We start from the raw sequence: 18883 nt of genomic DNA, 5'->3' as shown, positions 1-18883 counted from the left end.
AGAAGTTGCTCTTGGAGGATGTTTTTGTACCATTCTGTATTCAGGACTGTGTTCTTAGGCAAAATTGTAAGTGAGCCCACTCCCTTGGCGGAGAAACAACCCCACACATGAATGGTCTCAGGGTGCTTTACTATTGTCATGACACAGGATTGATGGTAGCGCTCTCCTTTTCTTCTCCGGACAAGGTTTATTCCAGATGCCTCAAACAATCGGAAAGAGGATTCATCAGAGAAAAATTACTCTACCCCAGTCCTCAGCAGTCCAATCCCTGTACCTTTTGCAAAAACATAATTTATGTAAGAACTTACCTGATAAATTCATTTCTTTCATATTAGCAAGAGTCCATGAGCTAGTGACGTATGGGATATACATTCCTACCAGGAGGGGCAAAGTTTCCCAAACCTCAAAATGCCTATAAATACACCCCTCACCACACCCACAATTCAGTTTAACGAATAGCCAAGAAGTGGGGTGATAAGAAAAAAGTGCGAAAGCATATAAAATAAGGAATTGGAATAATTGTGCTTTATACAAAATCATAACCACCACAAAAAAAAAAAAGGGCGGGCCTCATGGACTCTTGCTAATATGAAAGAAATGAATTTATCAGGTAAGTTCTTACATAAATTATGTTTTCTTTCATGTAATTAGCAAGAGTCCATGAGCTGGTGACGTATGGGATAATGATTACCCAAGATGTGGATCTTTCCACACAAGAGTCACTAGAGAGGGAGGGATAAAATAAAGACAGCCAATTCCTGCTGAAAATAATCCACACACAAAATAAAGTTTAATGAAAAACATAAGCAGAAGATTCAAACTGAAACCGCTGCCTGAAGTACTTTTCTACCAAAAACTGCTTCAGAAGAAGAAAATACATCAAAATGGTAGAATTTAGTAAAAGTATGCAAAGAGGACCAAGTTGCTGCTTTGCAAATCTGATCAACCGAAGCTTCATTCCTAAACGCCCAGGAAGTAGAAACTGACCTAGTAGAATGAGCTGTAATCCTCTGAGGCGGAGTTTTACCCGACTCAACATAGACAAGATGAATTAAAGATTTCAACCAAGATGCCAGAGAAATGGCAGAAGCTTTCTGGCCTTTTCTAGAACCGGAAAAGATAACAAATAGACTAGAAGTCTGTCGGAAAGATTTAGTAGCTTCAACATAATATTTCAAAGCTCTAACAACATCCAAAGAATGCAACGATTTCTCCTTAGAATTCTTAGGATTAGGACATAATGAAGGAACCACAATTTCTCTACTAATGTTGTTGGAATTCACAACTTTAGGTAAAAATTCAAAAGAAGTTCGCAACACTGCCTTATCCTGATGAAAAATCAGAAAAGGAGACTCACAAGAAAGAGCAGATAATTCAGAAACTCTTCTGGCAGAAGAGATGGCCAAAAGGAACAAAACTTTCCAAGAAAGTAATTTAATGTCCAATGAATGCATAGGTTCAAACGGAGGAGCTTGAAGAGCCCCCAGAACCAAATTCAAACTCCAAGGAGGAGAAATTGACTTAATGACAGGTTTTATACGAACCAAAGCTTGTACAAAACAATGAATATCAGGAAGAATAGCAATCTTCCTGTGAAAAAGAACAGAAAGAGCAGAGATTTGTCCTTTCAAGGAACTTGCGGACAAACCCTTATCTAAACCATCCTGAAGAAACTGTAAAATTCTCGGTATTCTAAAAGAATGCCAAGAAAAATGATGAGAAAGACACCAAGAAATATAAGTCTTCCAGACTCTATAATATATCTCTCTAGATACAGATTTACGAGCCTGTAACATAGTATTAATCACAGAGTCAGAGAAACCTCTTTGACTAAGAATCAAGCGTTCAATCTCCATACCTTTAAATGTAAGGATTTGAGATCCTGATGGAAAAAAGGACCTTGAGACAGAAGGTCTGGTCTTAACGGAAGAGTCCACGGTTGGCAAGAGGCCATCCGGACAAGATCCGCATACCAAAACCTGTGAGGCCATGCCGGAGCTACCAGCAGAACAAACGAGCATTCCTTCAGAATCTTGGAGATTACTCTTGGAAGAAGAACTAGAGGCGGAAAGATATAGGCAGGATGATACTTCCAAGGAAGTGATAATGCATCCACTGCCTCCGCCTGAGGATCCCGGGATCTGGACAGATACCTGGGAAGTTTCTTGTTTAGATGAGACGCCATCAGATCTATTTCTGGAAGTTCCCACATTTGAACAATCTGAAGAAATACCTCTGGGTGAAGAGACCATTCGCCCGGGTGCAACGTTTGGCGACTGAGATAATCCGCTTCCCAATTGTCTATTCCTGGGATATGAACCGCAGAGATTAGACAGGAGCTGGATTCCGCCCAAACCAGAATTCGAGATACTTCTTTCATAGCCAGAGGACTGTGAGTCCCTCCTTGATGATTGATGTATGCCACAGTTGTGACATTGTCTGTCTGAAAACAAATGAACGATTCTCTCTTTAGAAGAGGCCAAAACTGAAGAGCTCTGAAAATTGCACGGAGTTCCAAAATATTGATCGGTAATCTCACCTCCTGAGATTCCCAAACTCCTTGTGCCGTCAGAGATCCCCACACAGCTCCCCAACCTGTGAGACTTGCATCTGTTGAAATTACAGTCCAGGTCGGAAGCACAAAAGAAGCCCCCTGAATTAAACGATGGTGATCTGTCCACCACGTTAGAGAGTGTCGAACAATCGGTTTTAAAGATATTAATTGAGATATCTTTGTGTAATCCTTGCACCATTGATTCAGCATACAGAGCTGAAGAGGTCGCATGTGAAAACGAGCAAAGGGGATCGCGTCCGATGCAGCAGTCATAAGACCTAGAATTTCCATGCATAAGGCTACCGAAGGGAATGATTGTGACTGAAGGTTTCGACAAGCTGCAATCAATTTTAGACGTCTCTTGTCTGTTAAAGACAGAGTCATGGACACTGAATCTAACTGGAAACCCAGAAAGGTTACCCTTGTCTGAGGAATCAAAGAACTTTTTGGTAAATTGATTCTCCAACCATGATCTTGAAGAAACAACACAAGTCGATTCGTATGAAATTCTGCTAAATGTAAAGACTGAGCAAGTACCAAGATATCGTCCAAATAAGGAAATACCACAATACCCTGTTCTCTGATTACAGACAGAAGGGCACCGAGAACCTTTGTAAAAATTCTTGGAGCTGTAGCTAGGCCAAACGGCAGAGCCACAAACTGGTAATGCTTGTCCAGAAAAGAGAATCTCAGGAACTGAAAATGATCTGGATGAATCGGAATATGCAGATATGCATCCTGTAAATCTATTGTGGACATATAATTCCCTTGCTGAACAAAAGGCAAGATAGTCCTTACAGTTACCATCTTGAACGTTGGTATCCTTACATAACGATTCAATATTTTTAGATCCAGAACTGGTCTGAAGGAATTCTCCTTCTTTGGTACAATGAAGAGATTTGAATAAAACCCCATCCCCTGTTCCGGAACTGGAACTGGCATAATTACTCCAGCCAACTCTAGATCTGAAACACAATTCAGAAATGCTTGAGCTTTTACTGGATTTACTGGGACACGGGAAAGAAAAAATCTCTTTGCAGGAGGTCTCATCTTGAAACCAATTCTGTACCCTTCTGAAACAATGTTCTGAATCCAAAGATTGTGAACAGAATTGATCCAAATTTCTTTGAAAAAACGTAACCTGCCCCCTACCAGCTGAGCTGGAATGAGGGCCGCACCTTCATGTGGACTTAGAAGCAGGCTTTGCCTTTCTAGCAGGCTTGGATTTATTCCAGACTGGAGATGGTTTCCAAACTGAAACTGCTCCTGAGGATGAAGGATCAGGCTTTTGTTCTTTGTTGAAACGAAAGGAACGAAAACGATTATTAGCCCTGTTTTTACCTTTAGATTTTTTATCCTGTGGTAAAAAAGTTCCTTTCCCACCAGTAACAGTTGAGATAATAGAATCCAACTGAGAACCAAATAATTTGTTACCCTGGAAAGAAATGGAAAGTAGAGTTGATTTAGAAGCCATATCAGCATTCCAAGTCTTAAGCCATAAAGCTCTTCTAGCTAAAATAGCTAGAGACATAAACCTGACATCAACTCTGATAATATAAAAAATGGCATCACAAATAAAATTATTAGCATGCTGAAGAAGAATAATATCATGAGAATCATGATTTGTTACTTGTTGCGCTAAAGTTTCCAACCAAAAAGTTGAAGCTGCAGCAACATCAGCCATCAGTTGAAGCTGCCTGAAGTACTTTTCTACCAAAAACTGCTTCAGAAGAAGAAAATACATCAAAATGGTAGAATTTAGTAAAAGTATGCAAAGAGGACCAAGTTGCTGCTTTGCAAATCTGATCAACCGAAGCTTCATTCCTAAACGCCCAGGAAGTAGAAACTGACCTAGTAGAATGAGCTGTAATCCTCTGAGGCGGAGTTTTACCCGACTCAACATAGACAAGATGAATTAAAGATTTCAACCAAGATGCCAGAGAAATGGCAGAAGCTTTCTGGCCTTTTCTAGAACCGGAAAAGATAACAAATAGACTAGAAGTCTGTCGGAAAGATTTAGTAGCTTCAACATAATATTTCAAAGCTCTAACAACATCCAAAGAATGCAACGATTTCTCCTTAGAATTCTTAGGATTAGGACATAATGAAGGAACCACAATTTCTCTACTAATGTTGTTGGAATTCACAACTTTAGGTAAAAATTCAAAAGAAGTTCGCAACACTGCCTTATCCTGATGAAAAATCAGAAAAGGAGACTCACAAGAAAGAGCAGATAATTCAGAAACTCTTCTGGCAGAAGAGATGGCCAAAAGGAACAAAACTTTCCAAGAAAGTAATTTAATGTCCAATGAATGCATAGGTTCAAACGGAGGAGCTTGAAGAGCCCCCAGAACCAAATTCAAACTCCAAGGAGGAGAAATTGACTTAATGACAGGTTTTATATGAACCAAAGCTTGTACAAAACAATGAATATCAGGAAGAATAGCAATCTTCCTGTGAAAAAGAACAGAAAGAGCAGAGATTTGTCCTTTCAAGGAACTTGCGGACAAACCCTTATCTAAACCATCCTGAAGAAACTGTAAAATTCTCGGTATTCTAAAAGAATGCCAAGAAAAATGATGAGAAAGACACCAAGAAATATAAGTCTTCCAGACTCTATAATATATCTCTCTAGATACAGATTTACGAGCCTGTAACATAGTATTAATCACAGAGTCAGAGAAACCTCTTTGACTAAGAATCAAGCGTTCAATCTCCATACCTTTAAATTTAAGGATTTGAGATCCTGATGGAAAAAAGGACCTTGAGACAGAAGGTCTGGTCTTAACGGAAGAGTCCACGGTTGGCAAGAGGCCATCCGGACAAGATCCGCATACCAAAACCTGTGAGGCCATGCCGGAGCTACCAGCAGAACAAACGAGCATTCCTTCAGAATCTTGGAGATTACTCTTGGAAGAAGAACTAGAGGCGGAAAGATATAGGCAGGATGATACTTCCAAGGAAGTGATAATGCATCCACTGCCTCCGCCTGAGGATCCCGGGATCTGGACAGATACCTGGAAAGTTTCTTGTTTAGATGAGACGCCATCAGATCTATTTCTGGAAGTTCCCACATTTGAACAATCTGAAGAAATACCTCTGGGTGAAGAGACCATTCGCCCGGGTGCAACGTTTGGCGACTGAGATAATCCGCTTCCCAATTGTCTATTCCTGGGATATGAACCGCAGAGATTAGACAGGAGCTGGATTCCGCCCAAACCAGAATTCGAGATACTTCTTTCATAGCCAGAGGACTGTGAGTCCCTCCTTGATGATTGATGTATGCCACAGTTGTGACATTGTCTGTCTGAAAACAAATGAACGATTCTCTCTTTAGAAGAGGCCAAAACTGAAGAGCTCTGAAAATTGCACGGAGTTCCAAAATATTGATCGGTAATCTCACCTCCTGAGATTCCCAAACTCCTTGTGCCGTCAGAGATCCCCACACAGCTCCCCAACCTGTGAGACTTGCATCTGTTGAAATTACAGTCCAGGTCGGAAGCACAAAAGAAGCCCCCTGAATTAAACGATGGTGATCTGTCCACCACGTTAGAGAGTGTCGAACAATCGGTTTTAAAGATATTAATTGAGATATCTTTGTGTAATCCTTGCACCATTGATTCAGCATACAGAGCTGAAGAGGTCGCATGTGAAAACGAGCAAAGGGGATCGCGTCCGATGCAGCAGTCATAAGACCTAGAATTTCCATGCATAAGGCTACCGAAGGGAATGATTGTGACTGAAGGTTTCGACAAGCTGCAATCAATTTTAGACGTCTCTTGTCTGTTAAAGACAGAGTCATGGACACTGAATCTAACTGGAAACCCAGAAAGGTTACCCTTGTCTGAGGAATCAAAGAACTTTTTGGTAAATTGATTCTCCAACCATGATCTTGAAGAAACAACACAAGTCGATTCGTATGAAATTCTGCTAAATGTAAAGACTGAGCAAGTACCAAGATATCGTCCAAATAAGGAAATACCACAATACCCTGTTCTCTGATTACAGACAGAAGGGCACCGAGAACCTTTGTAAAAATTCTTGGAGCTGTAGCTAGGCCAAACGGCAGAGCCACAAACTGGTAATGCTTGTCCAGAAAAGAGAATCTCAGGAACTGAAAATGATCTGGATGAATCGGAATATGCAGATATGCATCCTGTAAATCTATTGTGGACATATAATTCCCTTGCTGAACAAAAGGCAAGATAGTCCTTACAGTTACCATCTTGAACGTTGGTATCCTTACATAACGATTCAATATTTTTAGATCCAGAACTGGTCTGAAGGAATTCTCCTTCTTTGGTACAATGAAGAGATTTGAATAAAACCCCATCCCCTGTTCCGGAACTGGAACTGGCATAATTACTCCAGCCAACTCTAGATCTGAAACACAATTCAGAAATGCTTGAGCTTTTACTGGATTTACTGGGACACGGGAAAGAAAAAATCTCTTTGCAGGAGGTCTCATCTTGAAACCAATTCTGTACCCTTCTGAAACAATGTTCTGAATCCAAAGATTGTGAACAGAATTGATCCAAATTTCTTTGAAAAAACGTAACCTGCCCCCTACCAGCTGAGCTGGAATGAGGGCCGCACCTTCATGTGGACTTAGAAGCAGGCTTTGCCTTTCTAGCAGGCTTGGATTTATTCCAGACTGGAGATGGTTTCCAAACTGAAACTGCTCCTGAGGATGAAGGATCAGGCTTTTGTTCTTTGTTGAAACGAAAGGAACGAAAACGATTATTAGCCCTGTTTTTACCTTTAGATTTTTTATCCTGTGGTAAAAAAGTTCCTTTCCCACCAGTAACAGTTGAGATAATAGAATCCAACTGAGAACCAAATAATTTGTTACCCTGGAAAGAAATGGAAAGTAGAGTTGATTTAGAAGCCATATCAGCATTCCAAGTCTTAAGCCATAAAGCTCTTCTAGCTAAAATAGCTAGAGACATAAACCTGACATCAACTCTGATAATATAAAAAATGGCATCACAAATAAAATTATTAGCATGCTGAAGAAGAATAATATCATGAGAATCATGATTTGTTACTTGTTGCGCTAAAGTTTCCAACCAAAAAGTTGAAGCTGCAGCAACATCAGCCAATGATATAGCAGGTCTAAGAAGATTACCTGAACACAGATAAGCTTTTCTTAGAAAGGATTCAATTTTCCTATCTAAAGGATCTTTAAACGAAGTACCATCTGACGTAGGAATAGTAGTACGTTTAGCAAGGGTAGAAATAGCCCCATCAACTTTAGGGATTTTGTCCCAAAATTCTAACCGGTCAGACGGTACAGGATATAATTGCTTAAAACGTTTAGAAGGAGTAAATGAATTACCCAATTTATCCCATTCTTTGGAAATTACTGCAGAAATAGCATTAGGAACAGGAAAAACTTCTGGAATAACCACAGGAGATTTAAATACCTTATCTAAACGTTTAGAATTAGTATCAAGAGGACAGAATCCTCTATTTCTAAAGCAATTAGTACTTCTTTAAGTAAAGAACGAATAAATTCCATTTTAAATAAATATGAAGATTTATCAGCATCAATCTCTGAGACAGAATCCTCTGAACCAGAAGAATCATCAGAATCAGAATGATGATGTTCATTTAAAAATTCATCTGTAGGGAGAGAAGTTTTAAAAGATTTTTTACGTTTACTAGAAGGAGAAAAAACAGACATAGCCTTCTTGATGGATTCAGAAACAAAATCTCTTATGTTATCAGGAACATTCTGCACCTTAGATGTTGAATGAACTGCAACAGACAATGGTACTTTACTAAAGGAAATATTATCTGCATTAACAAGTTTGTCATGACAATTAATACAAACAACAGCCGGAGGAATAGCTACCAAAAGTTTACAGCAGATACACTTAGCTTTGGTAGATCCAGCACTAGACAGCGATTTTCCTGTAGTATCTTCTGACTCAGATGCAACGTGAGACATCTTGCAATATGTAAGAGAAAAAACAACATATAAAGCAAAATTGATCAAATTCCTTAAATGACAGTTTCAGGAATGGGAAAAAATGCCAAAGAACAAGCTTCTAGCAACCAGAAGCAATGAAAAATGAGACTAAAATAATGTGGAGACAAAAGCGACGCCCATATTTTTTAGCGCCAAATCAGACGCCCACATTATTTGGCGCCTAAATGCTTTTTGGCGCCAAAAATGACGCCACATCCGGAACGCCGACATTTTTGGCGCAAAATAACGTCAAAAAATGACGCAACTTCCGGCGACACGTATGACGCCGGAAACGGAAAAGAATTTTTGCGCCAAAAAAGTCTGCGCCAAGAATGACGCAATAAAATGAAGCATTTTCAGCCCCCGCGAGCCTAACAGCCCACAGGGAAAAAAGAATCAAATTTTTTGAAGGTAAGAAAAAATGATTAATTCAAATGCATTATCCCAAATATGAAACTGACTGTCTGAAAAATAAGAAAAGTTGAACATTCTGAGTCAAGGCAAATAAATGTTTGAATACATATATTTAGAACTTTATAAACAAAGTGCCCAACCATAGCTTAGAGTGTCACAGAAAATAAGATTTACTTACCCCAGGACACTCATCTACATGTTTGTAGAAAGCCAAACCAGTACTGAAACGAGAATCAGCAGAGGTAATGGTATATATAAGAGTATATCGTCGATCTGAAAAGGGAGGTAAGAGATGAATCTCTACGACCGATAACAGAGAACCTATGAAATAGACCCCGTAGAAGGAGATCACTGCATTCAAATAGGCAATACTCTCCTCACATCCCTCTGACATTCACTGCACGCTGAGAGGAAAACCGGGCTCCAACTTGCTGCGGAGCGCATATCAACGTAGAATCTAGCACAAACTTACTTCACCACCTCCATCGGAGGCAAAGTTTGTAAAACTGAATTGTGGGTGTGGTGAGGGGTGTATTTATAGGCATTTTGAGGTTTGGGAAACTTTGCCCCTCCTGGTAGGAATGTATATCCCATACGTCACTAGCTCATGGACTCTTGCTAATTACATGAAAGAAATATCAGTCTGTCCCTGATGTTTTTCCTGGATAGAAGTGGCTTCTTTGCTGCCCTTCTTGACACCAGGCCATCCTCCAAAAGTCTATGCCTCACTGTGTGTGCAGATGCACTCACAACTCCCTGCTGCCATTCCTGAGCAAGCTGTGCACTGGTGGTGCCCCGATCCTGCAGATGAATCAACTTTAGGAGACGGTCTTGGCACTTGCTGGACTTTCTTGGGTGCCCTGAAGCCTTCTTCACAACAATTGAACCTCTCTCTCCTTGAAGTTCTTAATGATCTGATAAATGGTTGATTTAGGTGCAATCTTAGTAGCAGCAATATCTTTGCTTGTGAATCCCTTTTTGTGCAAAGCAATTATGACTGCACGTTTCCTTGCAGGTAACCATGGTTAAGAGGAAGAACAATGATTTCAAGCCCCACCCTTTTTAAAACTTCCAGTCTGTTGTTCTAACTCAGCATGACAGAGTGGTCTCCATCCTTGTCCTCGTCAACACTGACACCTGTGTTAACAAGAGAATCACTGACATGATGTTAGCTGGGTCCTTTTGTGGCAGGGCTGAAATGCAGTGGAAATGTTGTTTGGGGGATTATGTTAATTTTCATGGCAGAGGGACTTTGCAATTAATCTGTTCACTCTTAATAATATTCTGGAGTATATGCAAATTGCTATCATAAAAACTGAGGCAGCAGACTTTGTGAAAATTAATATTTGTGTCATTCTCAAAACTTCAAGTATTAGTTAAAATACTTCAAATAAAATCTATAGCTGTTTCAAATGTGTATTTAAGTATGCAACGTGCACCAGCATTTTAAACACAGCACTTGCAAAAAAAAATGTTAACACTAAAACAGTGATAACTTTTACTAGAAGCATTTTTGCCAATACATGTATACTGCAAATATGTTTCTATCTAAAGATGTAATTAATCTATGTGCATTTATATTTTGACCAGAATGTCCCTTTAAGAGGTCATTTTAACAATAAGCCATTTTAGATATTGATACAGCTTGTTAAAAAATAAATTTCCATCCCCCAATTACAAACTACTGGATACCAGCCAATCATACTCTGCATATGTTCCTTTTACCAGGGGATAGTACAGGAAAGTGCCAGTGTTGCATGTGCATATAAATTTACAGTGACATTAAAAGCTTTCCCACCACCACCAACAGTAGTGAGCAATGCAAATAAATGTCACACATAACCAAAATGTTGTTTCTTTTCATGATTCAGATAAAGAATACAATTATAAACAACTTTACAACTTCTGTTTTCCAATTTACATTCTTTTTTATATTCTTTGTTAAAAAGCATATCTAGGTAGAATCAGGAGCAGAAATGAACTACTGGGAGCTAGCTGCCTCCATGTGACTGCACATATATGCTTCTTGTCATTGGCTTACCCGTTGTGTTCAGCTGATCCCAGTAGTGCAATGCAGTTTCTTTCACAACAAATACCAACAAAATGAAGAAAATCTGATAATATAAGTAAATTAGAAAGTTGTTTGAATTTGTATACTTTATATAAAGAACAAAAATTGGGGTTTATGTTGGGCAAATTAATATACAAACAAAACACACTACAAGGCCATCTATCCCTATCCATTTGGCCCTCTGTGCCTCTGCCCCTTATGCCTCTATCCGAATAGAGGGTGCTGTATTTCACAAACAACCCATAGAGGGCGCTGTATATCACAAACAACCAATAGAGGGCGCTGTATAACACAAACAGTGCCCTTTTCTGGTTGTTAGTGATATACAGCGCCCTCTATTGGTTATTAGTTATATTTTTGAATACCAATAGTCTCGTGCTGCAGGGATTTGGCTGCATGTGCAACCTACAACGGTGACGGGCGCGTTACAAACGTGATTATAGTATAGATTCTAACATTAACCTGTTAAGGCAGAATAGTGTGTGCAATTGTGAATTTCTTTAGCATGTCAGAGCCGAATGGAAATAGTCTGTTGAAATTGGAAAAATAATAAAAACAAAAAAACTTTCACAAAAGGCATCTTCTAGTAAAGTTTTTTTTCTATTACAGATTGTCTTTCTCCCCCTCTGACAGACTTAAAGGGAGATATGGAAACCCCAGATTTGTAAGAAGAGAGTCCCCTTTTTTGATTAAGTTGTTGCACCTCCCCATATAAGTACAAAATCAATGGGTTGGGTACCCCCTCTCTCACTCTCACAATGCATTAATGAAATGAAAGTAGCAATATTCCTCTTTCAAATGAGTGGTTGTGTGTCCATCCCCTTTACAGGCTATTGTTACAACAATAAAAAATACCTTACAACCTTAGTCCTATGTTGGTGGTCGTGGTGACTTACTTGCCATCCACTCTCACAATAGAATACATAATAAGACATAAATAATTTGAAATTGGGGGTCCAATGTTAAAATAATGGATTCCACGTTATTATAGTGGTCAAGTAAAATGTTATATTATTAAAAAAAAAAATCACATGGCAGCAACCACTAGCCTTATTTTATTGTGTTGATGTCAGGGCTGATAGATCCTTGCTTCTCTAAGCCAATATAAGAATTGCAGGTATTCACAAAAATAATAGAACTGGGTAAGTGTAAAAATAGAAAAAGATTTTGTCAAACTCTCTAAAGAATGATTTTTGGTGTAAATGTTTTACATATATTTGTTCTGATTTTTTTTAAAACTATGTTTAAAGGAGAATTTAGCAAGATTGAAGGTGTACAAGCATTGTGTGACAAAACGTAAAAATGAAACATTGTAGAAGAGCTCCCTTGTACAATGCTGCTCCCTGCACTGGCATGTCAATCACCCCAAAGAAGCGAATGTTGCCGCTGAGGTGGCGAAGAAGCTGAAGCAGTTTTTGCTTCTCAAACTTGCAGTTGCAAATCTCTAATGTGAGCCTGCACTGCGAAGACTAAAAAGCTGTGAATACAGCTTGGTATTTTTTCCTCTGAGCTAGTAGAGGGATAGTAAAATGAATAACTCCTCAGTGTAGTCAGAATTTAAAATTATTTTAAAGGGATGGTAAAGTCAAAAGTAAACATTCATAATTCAGGTAGAGCATGCAATTTTAATCAACTTTGCAGTTTACTTTTAATATCAATTTTGTTTAGTTCTCTTGGTATCTTTGGTAAAGATTAATCCTAGGTGAGCTCAGGAGAGTGCATGTGTCTTTAACCATCTGGCAAAAGTGTTTGCAAGAATGTTTAAAACAATGTTATTTATAGCTGCAGACTCTGCTGCCATAGAGTGTATGTAGCATTCTATGGTAGCTGTTTGCAACTATGAGTAACATGGCTACAAACATTGTTGAAAGCACTCCTGGCAGATGGCTAAAGACACATGAAGAGCTGCAACAACTAATCGCCATAATCGATAATAATCGATTATGAAAATAGTTGTCAACGAATCTCATAATTGATTAATCGATTAGTTGGTTTGCAATTAGTTGGTCTGTGCACAACACCAGCTGCTTCACTCCAATGAACTCCTGCATATGGTATTGTGTTTTATGGTTATGTCCTTAGCCTAAAGGACGTCTACAGACGTCTACTTTTCACTTTTTCAGGACAGTATACGTTTACAACTACCCCTGGCTTGTGTGCAACCCAGATATAATAGTCATCATTTGGATTGTTTATATTAAATCTGGTGATTTGGAACTATGCTTTTCATGATATAGTGCTGAGCTTGTTATTTACACATTGCCCCTAGATTGATGGGAGTTATTTAAATTGATGTGCACTATTATCTGTTTGCACAATTATTAGCGTATTACTTGCTATTGCTGATTATATGTACTGTATAAATAAATGTGTAAGGCTTTGTCCTGTTATTGATATACAGTCCTTAGCGCTTTTGATTTTGTTTTTTATATTTTTAATAAATAGTGATAATATGTACCAGATTCAACCTTTATAAGTATATATTTGTTACTTTTAGAGCGGACTAGATATTTCCCCTAACCTTATAGCTGGTTATTTACCATTGCATATAGATATTCAAGATATTTTTATGTTAGAATGAAGTCAAGGGCTACTTTATTGAGAGGCCCCTTGCCAAGGTAGAAAACACTTAGCATTGGTGAAGAGCTAACAAAGATAAATATCCCACTTTGTTGAAATTGGCAAAACCCTACTTATACAGCTCAACAGCCTTTTCTCTGCTGCAGGAAATATAGCTGCAAACAGAGAACCAGCCTTAGCCAGAAGCATGTGGTCATGTTCAGATGTTTGCATTTCAATGCAAAGTTTCTGAAAGAGTGAATAACAGAATGTTATTAACAGTGATAGTCTAACTCTTTCTAGTTCTACCTCTTTTCAAACAGTTTGTGGTTTTGTTTTGTTTAATTATAAAACTGTGCTCTGCTGCTAAAAATTGAAGAAACAGTTGTGTTAATGTAAAGTTTTAGTCTGAAGTTTATATTTGTAACACTCAGTATGTGGGTTTTATTTAAAACATAGAAAACTATTATTGATTCTCTTTTTATCTGATTAGTCGATTAATCGAAAAAATAATCGGCCAATTAATCGATTATGAAAATAATCGTTAGTTGCAGCCCTAGACACATGCATGCTCCTGAGCTCACCTAGGATTACTCTTTAACAAAGTATACCAAGAGAGCTAGGCAGAATTCATTTAAAGTGATGGCAAATCAAGCCTATAACAAACGCTAGGATTTACCATCACTAAAAATAAACATTCATTTCTGTCATCATTTCCTAAAAAACAGCGTTAAACTCATCCTATCTGTAAGGCAAGTATATTCCTAAGTCAGGGCCTCCGGCCACCCACGGCACAGCGCTCTTCTCCAATAGGGTGACGTTTCCAACAATAGCCGTGCTACTGGTTTTCAGTTGACATGCACGGCTATTGGTTTAGAGGTGGAAACAAATCCTCATTGAAGGAAGCGATGTGCCATGGGCGGCCGGAGGCGCTGAGTTAGCGATTTACTTGCCTTACAGATAGGGCGAGTTTAACCCCGTTTATTTTTAGGAAATGATGACAGAAATTAATGTTTATTTTTAGTGATGGAAAATCCTAGCGTTTGTTATACACTTGGGTTTAACATCACTTTAAGTTTAATTTTTACTTTAATTGCCCTTTTAAATGCTGCTAAAAAAAATATTTTATTCATACTCCTTTTCTTCAGATTGCAGAATAGTAGAAAGAAAACAACAAATAATAAATAATTAATAAAAAATATTGACTCCAATTTTTAACCCCTTCCTGTCGGTACTTAATTGTTACATCGGAGAAAAGTTTTGATGTAAACAAATAAGTAAAAATTTAAATCGCACAATAGTTCAGGCGATTGCGTAATTTCATTGATGGGATTAGGTCTGGAGGGAATGCCTATGACGCAAGGCACACCCTCCGGCCTGTGATCCCAGTTAGGAATCCATTATAGCTTCAGTACAGCAGAAAAGCTAGGACGTTCCATGCTGTCCTAACTACTCCTTAAGCCCAGCGTGGTTAGGACAGCATGGAATGGCCTAAAGGCGGGAAGGGGTTAAAGGACATAGAGTATTTTTGCTTTGTTAAAGTTGGAAGAAGATATTTCAAAACTTATTACAACTTTTTTTTTAACAGATGCCACTTTTCCTGAAAAAACCCTCCCCCAAAAACAAAGTGCTTATAAAAGGTGTACACAAATATATATACGCATACATACAAAACACAGGGACACATTTATACTTTGAATGCAGTTTCAATAATATAACACACAAATATGCAGTGCATGCACATTGTGTTGCAATTTTACAAACACTTCATAGATTTGCAATAACACTACATAGATTTCCTCACTGCTCTCGATAAAAAAAAAAAAAAAAAAAAATAATATATATATATGAGTAGAAAGAGAAATTCTCAATTATAAGTAAGGCGCACTGCTGTACAATTATAGATACTATAATGATTGTTTACTGTATGGTATATACATAAAAATGTTCAAAACCAATGTGGTGGTACAAGTTTTTTCTTTTCCAGCGGATTCCTGGTATAAGGTAAGTATATAGTGCTTACCAGAGCCAACCTCAATCCTATGAGGTAAGTGATCAGCGAAGGGGTATAGATGATCTCTGTGAAACTGTATGCTCCCTTGGTGATCTCCTAGGGTCTGTTGATCAGTAGAAATGGGAATCCTGGACTCTCTCTCGAAAGCAAGAATGATCCTCTGGTTCTCTCAATGGTATTTATTGGATAACTTGTTTTTTTGAAGGAACTTTTTCGTGTAATGACAATCCTGGACTTCTTGGATGCTGAGAGAATCTCCTGGAATCTGCCCGTCTGTGGGAATGGGAATTCTGGACTCTCTTACTCAAGCAAGGATGATCCTTTGGCTCCCTCTTTGTTGGTGCCTTGATAAATGTCTTTAATGACCTTTTATAGCAATGGTAATCTTGGGCTCTCTAAGTATTTTTCTCTCTTAAGATAGTGGGATGTCACGCGTCCTCACAACAGATTTGCAATGGAATACAAAAAGCAGAGACAAAAACATAGTGTGATACTGTAAAATTCAAGACATTTATCAAGGCACCAACAAAGAGGGAGCCAAAGGATCATCCTTGCTTGAGTAAGAGAGTCCAGGATTCTCATTCCCACAGACGGGCAGATTCCAGGAGATTCTCTCAGCATCCAAGAAACCATCTCTACCCCTCCGCAGATCACTTACCTCATAGGATTGAGGTTTGCTCTGGTAAGCACAATATACTTACCTTATACCAGGAAATATATATATAGCCATTTCTTGTACTACCTTTACAGTACTACACTATGTTCTTGCTTTTTCTTTTTGTATCCATGTACCTATGAGAACATGGGACTTCCAACCTTCTGAAAGGAGAAGAAATACACAGATAGTCCAGGATTGTCATTACACGACAAAGTTCCTTCAAAAAAACAAGTTATCCAATCAATACCATAGAGAGAACCAGAGGATCATTCTTGCTTTCGTGAGAGAGTCCAGGATTCCCATTTCTACTGATCAACAGACCCTAGGAGATCACCAAGGGAGCATACAGTTTCCCATTGATCATCTATACCCCTTCGCTGATCACTTACCTCATAGGATTGAGGTTGGCTCTGGTAAGCACTATATACTTACCTTATACCAGGAATCCGCTGGAAAAGAAAAAACTTGTACCACCACATTGGTTTTGAACATTTTTATGTATATACCATACAGTAAACAATTATTATAGTATCTATAATTGTACAGCAGTGCGCCTTACTTATAATTGAGAATTTCTCTTTCTACTCACATTTTACACAGTGACACGGGTACACTGACTCACAACATAGGCAGCACGCTCAGATCTTATATTAATATTTCCCTGCACTCCTTACTAACATAGTGAGTACAGACCTTAAATAAGGAAAATAACATCATTTACTATTTTTAAAGCTTCTCTATACAATATATAATACCTGAGCAAATATTCTTATTGTAGTTTTAGCACTGGTGACCCCCCCTTTTATATATATATATATATATATATATATATATATATATATATATATATATATATATATATATATATATATATATATATATATATATAAAACAAAAATAGGACTGACCACATCAGATCTAGAATAACCCAAAGTAATTATGCTAGGAGAAGGACTAAGGATAGCTCAAAAATAGGTATGTATCCCTGGGTGCACAGGGGGCATCATTAATGAAATATAAATTAAAAAGAAAATGAAACAAAGGAAAAGAAGTGAAAAAAATAAAAGGATGCCCTAGCCAGCACTCTCCATTCTTCTAATAATTAATACTGCAAGCGATCAATATGAGATAGGTGGTCTGAGTTGGCACACATAATATCACACAGATGGCATATAAAAAAACACATCTAGAAAAAACATATGGCCATGGTAATACGAGAGACCCAATTCTAATGGGGATAAGATGTATAAAAGACTGATGCCAGACACAGACTTTGATTTGCTAATAAAATGCATTAATTGCCTGTCGTTGCCACATGGGTTGAATTGATGTATATGGAGTACACTAGAACTATCTGCTACTGTTGTGTATGGGACACATCTTACCTATTGCTGCATCCTGTGACTATTGCATTATCAAGGACTACCTGGGTTGACAGGAAACTTAGGTATTAAGTCTATCATTATCTTAACTATCTTAGAAAATACTGTTTGGTTTCACTTTTTTTTCACAAACAGCAACTGAATTTAATTAAATATATCTCCCAGTCACATCTCTTTAAGAATGTAGATCTGACAGATGTTTTCATAGTGGTGCACACTAGAAAACAATGACAAATTTCAAACAGATTTTATACACCATTGTTGAAATACTTAAAATTCAGATTTTTTTCAAGGTTGGAACTCTATTAGAATGTATATCATGTATCAGAAATGTGTCCAATATGTAAGGCAGATAAATGCATACACTATGATTAAATGGCAAGAAGTCAAAACTATTATCTGCCAGCTAATGTAAAATGTTACTTAATCTGTGTCAAACTGGCGTTATTTGCAAAGAATCGATTAGTGTTGCCAAAAAATATAAAATAAAAAAAGACACACAAACAAACATAGCAATGGCAAGATATGTAGGTAGTGTGCAGTCCGTGTGAGTTGCACTTGTATGGCAAATGGCCCATAACTCAAATGAGTTTGACGACCCTGATTTTCTAAAGTAAACTTGAGGCGGATTACAGATGCAGGCAAAAAAGGAATTAAAATATAAAAGAAAACCAAGGCTTTTCTCCATATCAATCAATAAAAAAATAAAAAAAAAGGCGTAGGGAACAAGAATGATGCTAGTGAGATGCATAAATGACTTTGGAAGTTTATGCCTCTACAATCAGATGGAGCCCAACGTATTCAGCAAAAATAAATTCAGGTTCATGTGTAGTAATGACAGTGATAAGACTGGAGAGAAACGTAAATCTCTTGGATATGAGCTTACACAATTTATAACCTTTATGACCATGCAGGCCTGTGTGTGCTCTGCTGCAAGTTTCATACCACTTATTAAATATGTTGGTAAATGCAATACATACTTGATGCTGTCTGTGTGTGTTTTGTACTCCATGACGGTGTTGGGTGGAAGATTCAGGACTCGGCGTAGAGTATCTCGAATCCGTGCTGTGGTTGCTTGGTCACTAGCAGTTTTGTTCCAAATAGATATGATGTCCTCCTAGACAGTGAACAAATCTGTGTCACACGGAGACAACCATACTTGTTTCCTACCTATAGCTATATCTTTATAGTCTGTGTCTTTACATATTTGAATATTTGTTTAAATCAATTATGTGAATTTTTAACTGGCTGTAATAA

At 37.9% G+C, this 18883-nt stretch overlaps 1 protein-coding gene across 1 annotated transcript in view; it reads right to left on the bottom strand.

The window, feature by feature from the left end:
* The window catches only part of EIF4E2 (eukaryotic translation initiation factor 4E family member 2), a 35031-nt gene that overhangs the window by 3563 nt on the left and 12585 nt on the right, over positions 1-18883 (bottom strand). The window contains exon 6 of the mRNA XM_053709056.1: positions 18607-18743. Within this exon, the coding sequence (XP_053565031.1) occupies positions 18607-18743 (137 nt within the window). The remainder of the gene's footprint in view (positions 1-18606; positions 18744-18883) is intronic.

This window comes from Bombina bombina, chromosome 4 (genome assembly GCF_027579735.1).
Source record: "Bombina bombina isolate aBomBom1 chromosome 4, aBomBom1.pri, whole genome shotgun sequence".
NCBI lineage: Eukaryota > Metazoa > Chordata > Amphibia > Anura > Bombinatoridae > Bombina > Bombina bombina.
The sequence above is the reverse complement of the archived record's forward strand: the minus strand, read 5'-3'. Positions and strand labels throughout refer to the sequence as shown.